This window comes from Lissotriton helveticus, chromosome 4_1, assembly GCF_964261635.1.
Source record: "Lissotriton helveticus chromosome 4_1, aLisHel1.1, whole genome shotgun sequence".
Taxonomy (NCBI): Eukaryota; Metazoa; Chordata; class Amphibia; order Caudata; family Salamandridae; genus Lissotriton; species Lissotriton helveticus.
Genome location: NC_136063.1, coordinates 167342336 through 167357328, shown reverse-complemented (window position 1 = coordinate 167357328; position 14993 = coordinate 167342336). Strand labels below are relative to the sequence as shown.

The following is a 14993-nucleotide window of genomic DNA, read 5'->3' as shown; positions in this document are numbered from 1 at the left end:
CACCTCAAATGGTGGAGCGGGTCCTGCTCTGTTGCTGGATTTTGAAAAGAAAGGCAAGCTATGTCTTCACCGCGAGAAGACTAGCTATTATAATAACATTTTCATTGGTTCCAGTGAATGCGAACATAATTACAAGGTAATTGGAGGTTGGGTTTTCAAAAATGGGTCAGAGCCTGTGTTTCCTGGAATTTATTATATTTGTGGGGACAGGGCTTATTTCAAATTGCCGGATCACTGGTATGGAAGCTGCTATTTTGGCATTGTCTTCCCGAAAATATACCATGTGAACAAAGTTACTGGAAGCAGTGAAAATACTAATGGCTTAGAGCGTAGTAAAAGAGAAAGCATAGGTGAAATAATGGGTAGTATTTTCAGTGCACTGATACCTGGAGTGGGAGTGGTTCTGACAACTCACAGAATTTGCAAATTGTCCACTATAGTGGATGTGTTGTCTACTGACACAGCTCATGGATTTCTGCTGGTCAATACCGAAATGGTTGCGATCAGATCAATGGTTTTGCAGAACAGACTTGCTCTTGATACCTTATTAGCAAAAGAGGGCGGAGTCTGCCGGATGTTGAAGGCGCAACATTGTTGCACTTATATTCCGGACAAAAGTGTGCAGCTCAAAAGATATGTGAAAAACATTACTAATTTGGAAAGGGAACTCAAACCACTCGAGGTTGACAGTGCCTGGAAGAGACTGGTAGATGGTCTCTCAAATGTAGGTCATTGGTTTGCTAGCTTAGGTAAAAGCTTATTGTTTAAGATACTGATGCCAATTGGAATTATAGGTCTTATCCTATTCTTCATATTTGTCTGTTGCAAATGTCGCAAGCACACCGGAAAGCATCAAGTGAATGCGAGAGGAGTGAAACGAAGTGTGGATGAACTTGAATTAGAGGAAATGAATAATCAGATATACAAAAGGGTGAAGAATTCTCACCCTACCAAAAATGAGAGAGAAAAGCTGAATAGCTTGCTGGAAGAGATAGAGATGTATAAGGTGTGAGAAGTTGGCATCTGGTTCCATTTATTTTGTGATGATAGTAAATATCATCAAAGAGGGGATTGATGAAGCAAAGCTTCGCATTTGCGACTTGCTTTTGTCATGAACCTCGTCCATGTATAACCAAGTAATAATTTGTACGTCTTACTAACGTTTATTTCATGTTTGAAACGAAATCAATGAAGCTTGCCTATGTGTATTCCTAATACAATTAATTTGAGTCTTAAAAATGGCCGCTGCTTTGAAATAGCTCCTGCGCATGCGTCAGTCACACTCACGTGTCCTGACGTGTTTGCAGGTTTGGAGGGAAATAGTTGCGCATGCGTAATACATAGCTTTGGCAGTAACGTGGTACTGCTCGTGCCATTGCTCTTGTGCCTGTGTATATGTAGCTAACATTTAGACTGCATAAGTATAAATCTTAGTGATAAGTTGAAAGTAAAAAACCTATGATGTGTTTTCATAACGTTATTTCTATGTATTAATTTGTTCTCGCTTACTTTTCATGTACCGCGGGGAATGGGGGTCTGACTGAGCCGAAAGCCATCTTGGAGGTCTTTAATGCGCATGACCATCCGCCTGGGGAGAAGTCAACCTTGGCTGGTGGAACTCAGCCAGCTGGCAGGGATGGGCAAGATGCTCCTGAGAACTGACCTGCGAACTCAGCAGGACAGAGTCATGTGTCCCCATTCTGAAACAATGTAAACTGGTCACTGTATTTCCCTGGAATTTCTCACAAGAACCCCAATCTCGCTAGGCGGTACCCAGAGATGTAAATAAGGCCTCCAAATAGACTGTTCTGATTGGTGTGTTACCCAAATCCTATCTTAGGACCAATCCAAATTGAGGGATTCTGACACTTTGCAACATTGGGGGGTGGTACACCGTCCCCAAACTGTATATCTACCCTGGGTTCACCTAGGGAAATTGTCCGACTTGTCTGGTTTAGCTGACCTGTCACTGACCCATCGCACTCAATAGGTGACTGAAGATACAGAGCACTGCGGAGTACTCTGTCCGAAATTGACCATAGACTAAGGTTCTACTGAACCTTAAAGTGCTGGCGAAGCACTTTGCTGGGAGTTCGCTGACCCAATCGGGGTCTTGATCGATAGCTGCAGAGAGGGTGGAGCGCAGGCGTTGCTTCCAAACTGCGGGTGCGGTCCTGTCCTGAGCGGTCCTGTCCTGAGGGTTTCCTGTCCTGTCCTGAGGTCCTGTCCTGATTCCTAATCTGAGGGTTTCCTGTCCTGTCTTGGGTGTCCATTCTGCACCTGCTGTCCATTGAGGGGTATCCTTCCTTGAGGGTTTCCTGTCCTTAACTGACCCGTGGCCAGGGTTTGGTTTCCACACCAGTCTAGGTAAATATTGCTCTAAATTCTTTGAACTTGCACCTTTCTAATTTTCTGTCTTTTGCTTCAATAAAGACACACCTTTGCACATGTTGATTTTTCCATGCTTTGCCGCAAACTATTGAATCATAAAGTCATTTGCATATTTTCATAACGTGTTCCCATGTTGCCCTATCTGTTAGAAATCATATTTTGCATTGCAGTTTGTCATTTTCTGATATGGTCTAGAACGTCCTTACTTAAACTGTCTAAACAACTTTTGCCCTAAATGCATAGCGTTTCCTGTTGCATCCCATATTAGCATTTCCATGATTACCCTAACTTTATTTCTCTATAGTTATGTACTTTTCATTATCTTGATTATCGATTGCCTTATTCTTGTAAATCTCATGCTTTCAGAAAACGAACTTTAGATAAAGATTTTAAAACTTCCAGTTGTCCGTGGTCATTTTACAAAGGTATTGAATGTCATTTTGAGTTGTAATTTTCTGCCTTTCCTTTTACAGCTAGCTCCCTGATCCATTGTGGTCATAGGTACCCGTGTCGGTGGATGGTAAGTCGGGTACACTGAGTAATTACAGTAGGGAATTCACACAAATTGGTAGCAGCCCGTGAAGTCACCCGGTCAATGTATATGGTGAATTGAAATATATGGGCCGGAAGCGGCGAAATTATTGGTTGGGTGACCTCGCGCGCTCTATCACTTCCATTGCATAATTAACCATGATGTATCCCTGCATTGGCTCATACCATCAATTTAGATCCACCCACAAATCTCCTAAAAATGTCTGCTTTTTTAATCTGAGCTTTGTTTACTTATCACCTAGATGCCAGTGCATGGTGAACTTCTGCACTCTACAAATAAGTCTTCATTTCTCACATCTACCCAATTGAGACAATTTCCCTTCAGCCCACATGATACTTATAATCTCGCCTCTAAAATCAAATTAAACTTTGCAGCTCACTTGCCTTTACCAAAAATATTGAAACCTGAAGTAGCTTCAATATTCTTCCAAACACCTGGCAGTATTGGAGTCTCCAAATTACACTCCTCCAATATTCTGCAGTGCCTGATCATCACATTACTTACTCATTACCTCTACTTACATAATTTCCTTCATCGTCTTCAATTTGTATTCCACAACAGCTCACGCACATTTTTCCAACAAGATCAAGGCTCGACACCACAATCAATTTAAATCCTCCTCAACTTGTCTGCTACATTCGACAACTTTGACCTAATTGAATCAAAGCCGTCAAGTAGCTTTCTTCACAAGTCTCTCAACGCACCTCATATCCCTAGCACTCATTCATTTCTTGTCCATCCTCCTTTTCCGGTTGCCTCCTCTCCACGCTCTGCCCTGAACCCTCTCCAACACTTCCTTGAGTTGCGTTATTCCCTCCCTCTCAGTTCCACGCTCCAGTCTCCACTTGTCCGACTACTGACCACCACTTTAGGGTGACCAACTGGCATTGGTGCAAATTCAGGACAGTGAGTGTAAAAATTCAGGACAAAGGGTCAAAATTCAGGACACAAATTCAGGACAGGAGGTCAAAATTCAGGACAAAACTTCGCGACAATAGGTAAGTTTTACAGACACATCAGAGGTCGCGCAATAGTATATAAGTAAGCCCAGCCATTTCCAAACATATTCAACCATTTGTAAACATATCCATCATGTATCCTTCCATCTATCATTTCACTCATCCATCCCTTCATCCATCCATCCTTTCACTCATCCTCCATTATCCATTCATCCATCCACCCTTTCACCCTATCCATCTGTACACTTATCCATCCACTCTTCATCCCATCCATCCACTCATCCATCCAGCCATTTACCCTTTCACCAATCCAGCCATCCTTTCACTTACTAATCCTTCCACCCATCCACTCTTTTAGTCATCCATCCATCCTCCCGTTCGCTCTCCATCGACCCTTTCACTTAGCCATCCTTCCTTCCATCCATCCAACCACCCACCCATCCATCCATCTACTCATCCACTCATGAATCCATTCATTGACCCTATCACTCATCCATCTATCATTTCACTCCTTCACACATCTATTCATCCTTTTGTCCATCTACCCTCCCTTTCACTCACTCATCCATCCTTATATCCACCCTTTCACTCATACGTCCATTCATTCACCCTTGCACTTATCAATCCATCCATCATTTCACTCATCCACCCACCCACCCACCCATCATCCACCCATCCATCCATCCACCTACCCACTCATCCATCCTTTCACCCACCCTCCAATCCACTCATCCATCCTTTTACCCACCCACCATCCACCCACCCATCATCCATCCATCGATCCACCCACCCATCATCCATCCATCCTTCCCCCCATCATCCATCCTTCCTTCCCCTCATCATCCATCCTTTCCCTCATCATCCATCCATCCATCCATCCATCCTTTCACCCATCCCCTCATCATCCATCCATTCCCTCATCATCCATCCATCCATTCCCTCATCATCCATCCATCCATTCCCTCATCATCCATCCATCCATCCCCTCATCATCCATCCATCCATCCCCTCATCATCCATCCATCCATCCATCCTTTCACCCATCCATCCATCCATCCATCCATCCCCTCATCCATCATTCCCCTCATCCATCCATCCATCCTTCCCCTCATCCATCCTTCCCCTCATCCATCCTTCCCCTCATCCATCCATCCTCCCCCTCGTCCATCCATCCATCCTCCCCCTCGTCCATCCATCCATCCTCCCCCTCGTCCATCCATCCATCCTCCCCCTCATCCATCCATCCATCCTTCCCCTCATCCATCCATCCATCCTTCCCCTCATCCATCCCCTCATCCATCCATCATTCCCCTCATCATCCATCCATCTATCTATCCTTCCCCTCATCATCCATCCATCCTTTCATCCATTAATTCTTTCACCCACCCATCCCCTCATCCATCCATCCTTCCCCTCATCCATCCTTCCCCTCATTCATCCTTCCCCTCATTCATCCTTCCCCTCATTCATCCTTCCATCCATTCATTCATCCATCCATCCATCCATCCATTCATTCATCCATCCATCCTTCCCCTCATCCATCCATCCATCCTTCCTCATCCATCCCCTCATCCATCCATCCTTCCCCTCATCCATCCATCCTTACCCTCATCCATCCATCCTTACCCTCATCCATCCATCCCCTCACCCATCCATCCCCTCATCCATCCATCCCCTCATCCATCCATCCCCTCATCCATCATCCAGGTACCCTTCCACCCATACATCCAGAGATTTCAATTTCTCTCATCCATCCTTCCCCTCACTCAGCAATCCATCCATCCATCCTCTCTCATTATCCATTTATTCAATCTGTCATTCATCCATTCACCCTTTCACTAATTCATCCAGCCATTCACCCATCCCTTCACTTACTCACTCGCCCACCTTTTCATATTAATTTTGAGCTGAGCCCTTTTGAGAAGAGCTTGCTGCAGGAGCCGTTCCAGGACTAGGACAGAAGCCACCCAGGGCGGAGACAGGATCCACCACAAGGGGGGAAGGGGGGGGGGGGGGGACAAGAGTCATCACAGGCGGGGGGTGGACTGGAGCCAACACATGAGGGACAGGAGCCATCACTGAGGGGAGAGCAGGAGCCATCACAGGAGAAGGAACAGGATCCACCAGGGTGGGCACAGGGGTGGGCATGCAGTATTCTAGTATCATCTTGGGCTCCTCGCCCCCTCCTGCACAAGACAACGAGAAGACAGGGTCTCTGTCCAAAATGCCACCCCCCACTGTGATGTACAGTACTTACAGGAGATACTCCCAGAGAACTGATTTAACTGATTGTCCTCCACACTTTGTTAATCAGTGTGGGTGCGATTGTGCCATTTCTTTATTTTATTACATTATAGACTGCATGTTTGAAGAACCAAGGTTTGCTTACAATTTAGTGACAGTATTTAAGCTCTGTGACCAGTGTAATCAGGGCCGATTCTAGGATGTTTGGGGCCCTGGGTAGAAATGGAATGTGTGAGCCCCCCTCTAAATTGCAGAGACCGACGCATTCAGGGCTGTCTGCATGTGAATAGATGCCCCTGCTCCTGAAACTGCAGCCCCTCCCTCTCCGTCACCTTCGAAGCACCTCTTAACAGCTCATCAAGGGCTGGAGGTGTGAGGGTTGCCATCCCGCTGTGCCTCTCCAATGCTGCGGGGTATCTGAGGAGCTTTGGTACAGCATCGTAGTCCAGAAGGGAGGTGCAAGCTGTGCTGGCGTTAGGGTGGTGGGACCTATGCCCGGTTAAAATTACGGACAAATGGCGTCCGTTAAAGAATCCTTCACGGACAACGGACAGACGGCCGAAATTACGGACTGTCCGTGAAATTTACGGACGGTTGGTCACCCTAACTTCATACCCATACATTAACGCTGGCTCAAATAATCTACTTACAACACTGTTTATCACCACTCGCGTGCTATGGTAACGTCCTAATGACTTCTTCCCCTTCAGAAAGAAACCTTGGAATGTCACTTGATTCAAGGATGGGCTTAGAATTATTCAGCTCCATCATGACCAAAACATTCAGATGTCATTTGCTCGGCAGTCAAAAGACTCACAAACAGCAGACTGTAGACAGAGTCATAATAACACTTGGGCCTAAAGATTTAAATCACTGTATCTTTCAATCTTTACTTATTTGCTAAAACTTGGAACTTGTGCACACGCACGAAAGCTCTATAATGAAAAACGAGGACTCCACAATAAAACAAAAGGACGCAACATCGCTTCCTCCATTTTTATGAAAGATTATTAAATATCGTTTTTTGGACTTAGAAATATTCAATGCACACAATAACCATAAAGAGAGCTATTCACCAATACCATGAGCTAAGGAGAGAAGATGGAGAAGCCACAAGCACACAACCAACTGTATAAGACCGTTGTTCCCCCTACCGAGGACAGGATTACAACCCAAGTTGACCATGCCTTACCTTAAGGTGGCAGCTGTCCAATGGAGACAGACTCAAATGTCTGGTCTCTGCCAGGAATTTCTCATCAACGGTGGTCATCTCGAAGGGAGCATTAGGGAGGGCCTTCGGATCTGTAATGCTGTCAGCGGACTCAGGAGCAGGCACTTTCTTGGCAGAATCCTTACGAAATAACCAGCCAAAAAGCCCAAAAGACGGCCCAATGAAAGAAAGTAACATGGGCAGGAGGAAGATGGTCCAGCGGCTGGGCAGCATTGTTTTTCTTCAGAAGATGGGGGTCCACGGAGCTGTTAGTGGCAGAAACACCAATATGATTACCCAAACAAGCAATACATTGCTAAAGCATGGAGGTTCTTCCCTCAAGCACACTTCTCATTATCTTTGACCATGTGCAAAAAGTCTCAGGGTTAGATCAAGAAGCATTAAAATGGGGACTCATGGCTTGTACCAATTTGTAGTCAATATTTACAATAATCATTATGTGCTTTGCTTTTTTTTACATTTTATATAAATAATAACAACAACAATAATATTTCGGATTGGCAAAAGAAGTAGACTACTTTTATGCTTCTGTAGTTCATACCAATGCAGTTTGTCGGGTCTATAGACATTCTACCACAGAAGACTTCCATACTTAATTACAAAAGATGACCAGGCAAAACACAAACTTGGGACCCTTTCCATGTTTTCCAACGGAGGAGAAAAAACAGAATACAAAAACCTGTAACTCAATTGGTCATCACAATGACTAATCCATAGCATCAAATTCCAAAGCGAGAGGTGTCTAATACTGTTAGCTTTAGAAGTACAATAATGCTAGGTTTGTCGCTTGCCAGTTGGATTGCAATTCCTGGAGAGCCTCCGACTGTTTACGCCAGGGATTCCTTTTCGGCCAACTGGGTTCATGGCTGTTTAGATGTGGACTTTGAGGGGCGCAATTCTGTCTTTTTTAAATGCCTGTAAGCGAGGATGGAATCTATAGACTGTAAATGTCTGCATCTTCCAACACCACCCTAAATGTTTATTCAGAGACCCAGGATATTCAGAGACCCATGATATTGAGGAAGGGAGCTACCAACTGCCTCTAGAATGGGATCACTGAACACAGAGTCAAGCTGAGCACCCTGACATGGAGGTATATCCACTGTCTTCACATCGAGCCGAGATCCTACCCAGGTGGAACATTTACCACAACAAATACTAGTTCAGTTTACATTAAACACATTAACTAACGAATCCATCCTCACCTAGTAAACACACAAGCCTTTGTACATGGGACTGCAGAGGCGTCACCAGAACAGAGATGGGAGGCAATGCGCTTCCAAGGGGTGCAGGTAACCCGGAGTATAGATTAATGCTGCCGCCATTCTAGCTTGGATAGATAGGGCGGTGGCAACTTTCTGAATAAGAGGGGTGCACTCTGCTTGCCCCATTAATCACACAGCCAAGCTCCAAATAGGGAGGAAACCCCACAGTGGATACATCTTTTTAATATTATTGGTGGCAAAATTATATATTTAAACCTACAGCAACTTTCTAGTGAGTTTACTGGAGATCAGCATAAGGCAGAGAAGAACACTCTCCAGAACCACGCAGAAGATTGTGCATCCCAAATGGTGGAAAATTCATAGCTAGTAGAAGGCTGCAGCAGTCATGAAATACTGTGGAAGACGAGGATTGGCAGGATACCTATTCTCCAGTGTGGCCCTAAATGTCATTTGGCGCATGGACAATACCTTAAACTGCCCCTTAGGGGTCATCCAAGGCCGAGTATTCCAAGACTGATCAGGTCTCTTGGTAGCGGATTCAAGATGAAGTCTGCCAAGGCAGACATTTTCCTTATGCTGGACTCAAGATTGTTTAGTTAATGAACAATCATCCCCTATGGTGTTTTCAGAAAACTGATCACCGTACATTAAAATGGAGCAGGTACTTGATAGGCTATTTGGATGCAAATAAGACATTCAAGTGTGCTCATAAAATTCTGGTGTTAACTAGATGCTGCTGTGATCATGTATGCGACTGTTCTGGTGATGGAAGCAATCTTCTTGACCGCTTTCAACCCGTGCAAAATGATATGGTGCATTGGTTTTGGGGGTTAGAGAGATGCAAGTATGTCTTGGCTTGAGGAGCACTGAACTGTAGATCAGTGATAGAAAGTGTTTTTACAGTGCCATACTTAATCTTCACACACTTTCACGCATTAAGTCCAGGCAACTTAAAAAATATTGTAATACAGAGAAATCCGGGTCACTCGATGACCCTATCAATCCGGATCTTTTCATTCAACTCCAGGAGTTTCTTCTATTGCTGTACCTAGGGATTGTGAACCTCTCTCTGTCTTCTGCCGTTGTGCCCACTCTCTGCAAGCACGCTAAAGTAATACCCATCTTGAAGAAACCAGTTCTGGATGTTTCCAAGCCAGAAAATTCCGTCCAACCTTACTTTTACCTTTCCTTGCCAAAGTTACAGAGAGAATGTTAACGGTATCCTAACTAAGTTTTTGGAAGAGAATCATATCCTTGAGATCTCCCAAAATGGCCTCAGGCCGGCATAGTACGGAATACGCTCTTCTTTCGGTCACCGAGACACTCCGCATCGCCTTGATCAGGGTATCTCTTCTGCCCTAATCCGGCTTGATTTGAGTGCCACTTATGATACAGTGCCTCATAAAATTCTTCAGTGCCTACAAAACATCGGCATTGGAGGATCAGCTCTGTCTGTTATGACACTTTTCTATCGGGGTGTCCGTTCCAAGTCATCTCTCCTCCTCACAGCCCCCATCCACACACGCCCTACACTATTGCGTCCCTCAGGGCTCATCGCGGAGCCCTACTCTTTTCAATTTATATGTCCAACCATTGGCTCAGGTAATCAAATCCTCAGGACTCACGCTAGTGTCGTATGCGGACGACACCCAGCTTCTGCTTTCACTCTCTGAAGATACCATGCAGGCTATGGCCATTTTTCCAAAAAGTCATTCTTGGGGTGGTAGAGGGGATGAATAATATCTGTCTCCGTCTGAACACTAATAAAACTGAAATTCTGCTATAGGATAAACATGTTCAGTTCTGGGACAACCCAGTGACGTAGCTAGACCTACTGCCACCCAGGGCAGCCCCCCAAGTTTGCCGCTGGGTGCAGGTAAGAGTGGGGCAGGGAGGTTGGCGCTCCAACTACTTGTTCTCGGGGGTGTGGGGGTAGTTGACAGACAACTTGTTCACCTCCGCCACCCCCAAAAAGAGTGCTGCCCAGGACGGACCGCTCACCCCTAGCTACGCCACTGGAGCATCCACTGGTGGCCTTCTTCCCTTGGCCCTCCTCCTAAGCCCAAGTCTCTGTAAAAAACGTGGGAGTCTGGATGGACAACTCTTTGGTGTTCGAGACCCAAGCTGAAACTATAGCAGGCACTCGCTTTGGGCTCTCGAGAAGCCTCAAGTCCATCTTGGGCGTCTTTGATTTCTCCACTCGGCAATCCCTAATTCAGGTGGTAACTATGTCTCGCTTGGATTACTGCCATGTCCTGTATTTGGAAGACAACAAGTCAGTCATCAGAAGCCTGCAGTTGACCCAAAAAGCTGCTGCCAGACTGCTTTTTTCACTCCCCAAATTTTCTGGCGTATCTGCCCTTCTTTGTAAGCTGTATTGGCTCCCTGAGGATAAACGCACCCATTGCAAGACTCTGTGCATTGCTCCTAAGACCATGTCCTCCCAGGGGGCCCCATCCTGTCTTCTCTTTCCCTACCGGCCTTCTCATCCTCCACGCGCCGCTGACCTCTATTTAGCTACTGTTCCTCGAGTCAGAAGAGCAAGAGTCGGTGGAAGGACCTTCCGTGCCTTGGCCCCAGCTCTTTGGAATTCCCTCCCAGTCTCTCTCAGAAAAATCCAGAACCACCTTCTTTTCAGAAAATCTCTCAAGACCGGTCTTTCCTCCATCTAGCCGTCTCTTTCTCATTTCCTTTTAGTCATTTGCAGCGTATGCTTAGTAAAGCCTTTAACACAGCATAACTTCCAACGTGTGTTCCCTTCAGTTCGCCTCCAAAAGTCAACGCCTTTCTGTACAGGGGCTTCAAATATAGACCTTTATGCCTCTTTGGCAACGCCCATCTACAGCCTCCTTCCCAGCACCTGTTCTAGAGGTGAACATTCATCATTTGAGACACACGAACAGTGCTTCGAATCAGCCAAATCTGTTGAGCGCGCTATCGTGGTATTTTAACTCACCCAGAAGACAAGGAGTTGGAGAGGATGGAATGGCCGCTATGATGCTAAAGTATCTTTTTAACTCGTTTTTCATAATACACATCTGCCATGTCTAAGCACTGTAAACAACAGTGGTGTTAACCAAATTTAACAGCAGTCAGAGTGCCAAATATCACGTGTTGTGTCTGATGGCTATGGGGGTGGGAGAGGAACATGCAAAAGCGAGTTTGTTGCAAGCGCTATATAATTTTTTAATATGATTAAATAGGGCATTTTAGAGCCCCGTTACGGGAGGGAGAGGACTTTGCCAAAAAAAACACACATAACAAGGGAGAGGGTTTATAACAAAACAGGAGCCAGAAGCCATAGGATACAACATAATAATGCAGCAAGACAGTCTAGTGTGAGGGAGTACGCAAGGCAGGGAGGAGGAACACCAGCAAAATCAATAAACAAAAGTGATAGCCTGGTCCAGGGACCCCCGGGGGACGGGTTCTATTCCAGGAATAGTAATGGTATGCATGTCAACACTGGAGTCACGAGGTCACATTTCCAGGTACCAGAGGTCGGCTGCGCCTCGGAGTAGGAACCCATATATTCAAGTGGATTCGTAAGACATCTGAATATCAGTTTGTGCCCATTCAATGATCCTGGCTTTCCTACCTCAAGTGTTTTGGGCCTCAGACTGTGCCTGGTTTACATGAAAAATATGCATCTGCTTTAAAGCACTCCCACGGTTCTGGTACTTCAGCCAGGGAGAAGACAGCGATGGGTCCTTAAAGGAGAGGCAGGTTAATTCGTGGGCTGACTGGCCCGATGTGTTTTATTTTATTTTTTATTTTACTGCTAGTGGTACCTTATGCTGCTAGTGATACCTTATGAAGCTCCACAAGATGCCCAGTGGTCATTCTCAATTCGTGCCAAGCCTCAAATATGCCCACAGTAGTGCTTTAAGGGGGCGGGTCCACTCCTGCAGTGCTCATGTCCGGCAGCAAATAAAAATAGACTTTGAAACGGGTCCCTACAGAGCAATATATTAAATACCCTCAATTTTACAGGGCAAAAACACTGCTTCTTTATTACCAATGACTAACATTCCTTAAAGTAATCTAGGTCAGCCCTGTAATCCCGGTTTGCTTTTCACATTGTTACATAATTTTGCATTCCCCAAGAGTATTCTCTTTTTCCTGGTGTTCCTTTCTGTAGTTTTTGTCTTATGAAACGTAGGAGTCTTGCTGCGTGATACTATGCAGGCAGTCATGCCTAGGCGAGTTCACGGCGTGAATGGGGGTTCAGGACTGAGCAGAATTCAGAGCTCTCCAGTCGAGTCTGAAGACACTGCCAGCTTCTCACACTGCCGTCAATGGCTCATAAATGTTTTCAGATTATATGCTCATACAATCCTTGGCCTCTCGACAGAGTTTATAGAGTGATGATCACGTGTGTCAATTGTAATTGACATGTTATTTTAAAGCGTGAGACGGAGGCATGAAAAGCTGTTGAAATATTGACAATGCCAAAGGAAAAGAAAAATACAGTCTCAAGAAAGAAAAGGTCGTGCGAGACATGCAGAATTTCAGAAAAATCGGGTTAAGTGTCCAACAGAGAAATTGACTGCAGGGGAAAGTGGTGTGCAAGGGAGAAAACAAGTGATTATTACACACTGAAGACCACTAACACTTCCACAGAGATTAGTGTTTTTTAATTCGCAATTTCATATTTACAGAATGTAAACATTTTAATTCTCATTATTGGCATCATCATTGCTGTCACCCATCCGATACTGCCACCATAGGTCTGGCTTGCTTTAGGCCGATGCTCGCTCGTTGTTCTGAGGGAAGTCTGGATGAAGTAACCATAAGCTCACACAAACAACCAAAGGCTGTACAGATGGTATGCTGTGTGAAGCAAAGGGTTCTAGATCACACGTTTAACCCACACCTTTAAGTACATAGGCCATGCATCTCAGAGAGGCCTCCTAGGTACGCTTCTCACCACCACCTTCTTCATCCCACTTAAAGCCCTGGTGGTACACCTGACATCTCTGCACATCAAAGCCCCCCCCCTTGCCATCAGGGAGACTCCAATTCAGGAATGTTTTTCAGCCCATAACACTAGGCTTCCAGAGGCCTCCACATACCTGCCATGTTTCCCAGGTTCACGCTTGCTGTACTGCTCCGCTCCTGAATTCTGGAAGTTGTAGTCCTGTTAGCTCTTGGAAAGGGGGAACAAGACTACAAGTCCCATAATTCAAAGTTAATACCTGGAATGGAGCCGCACATCATGCATGGATCTAAGGAACTTGGCAGGGCTGCCTCCAGGTAACCCCGGCTTCTCACCCAAACACACTTGCATGAAGGAAAATGACGGATCATCATTGGAAGGGCCCATGGGATCATACAACTGTCACGATATAAATTGATGAGTCTAGCACAAGATTCCAGTTTAGAGGGTAGCGATGCGTTTTCTAGATGGCTTTAGGTCAATGACGCAATGCTCCAGTCTCTGGCTTTTATTTTGGTGCAAGTTCAATTAATTCAACTAAATGAAGGGAAGCAGTACTACAAAACCCAAAATGCAGTAGTGGTTAAAACACAAATACAAGATAACTACGACCATTACGATATTTGTTAACCCCAGACATCATCCGCTCCTATACTGTTTGATGGGAAATATGCGGCAGTGGAAGGTACATTATAGTTTTCATCCTAAGACTCAGCCAGAGTAGTGCAGCTAAGCCAATCAGGACCAACGTCCTATCCCCCGTCCCAGTGGATACTATAATACACATTCCATTGAAGGATTCAATAAAAGTAAAATCACATGGTCTATCAAAACCAGCAATATTCTTGCCTACCTTCTCCACTCAACCTTACCCTGTTCTCAGATTAATTTATTGGCATTATAAAACTATGATATTACACCCGCCTGAGTATTCACTTCATCCCCCGCCACCGTACCTGATCAAGCAAGGTAAAGGTCCCGTGCATCCGCTGCCTGCACCCAACAACACCCGTTCCCTGCATGCAATGGCCTCAGACACGCCCATGAAACAAAATGGCAGCCACCGCAGCAGGTGAGCAAGACAGGTGAAACTGAGGAATGCTAACGAGCGTGATGATGTCACTCGGCGGAGGCGGGGCGAGCGCGCGCTTCTTTTGCAAGGCTTCAAAGACAGCCTCTGCGGCCCTCAGCTGCAATTAGTAGTTAAACCGGACGTAACGTAGCGCATATGGAGTGAGGCTTGATTTACGAGGCGCCTGTTCATTCTGAGACCAACGAAATCAGCATTACTTAGAAATGTAAATGTGCCCCGATGAAGGCTCACGAGGCGCTTTGCTGGTGAAACCATATCGAGCTGTTCCATTAAAGTGCAAGCAACAAATCCCTTTCTGTTTCTATTGGGTACTTGTAGGAATGTAGTTAATAAACAAGACACCCGAACAGGTCTGGT

At 45.4% G+C, this 14993-nt stretch overlaps 1 protein-coding gene across 1 annotated transcript in view; it reads right to left on the bottom strand.

The window, feature by feature from the left end:
- The window catches only part of LOC144827087 (protein brambleberry-like), a 184138-nt gene extending 169472 nt beyond the window's left edge, over positions 1 to 14666 (bottom strand). Inside the window, exons 1-2 of the mRNA XM_078685531.1 lie at positions 14500 to 14666; positions 7340 to 7623 (exon numbers count right to left, since the gene is read on the bottom strand). Coding sequence (XP_078541657.1) covers positions 7340 to 7591 — 252 coding nt within the window. The 5' untranslated portion in view covers positions 7592 to 7623; positions 14500 to 14666. The remainder of the gene's footprint in view (positions 1 to 7339; positions 7624 to 14499) is intronic.
- Between the last annotated feature and the right edge of the window lie 327 nt (positions 14667 to 14993).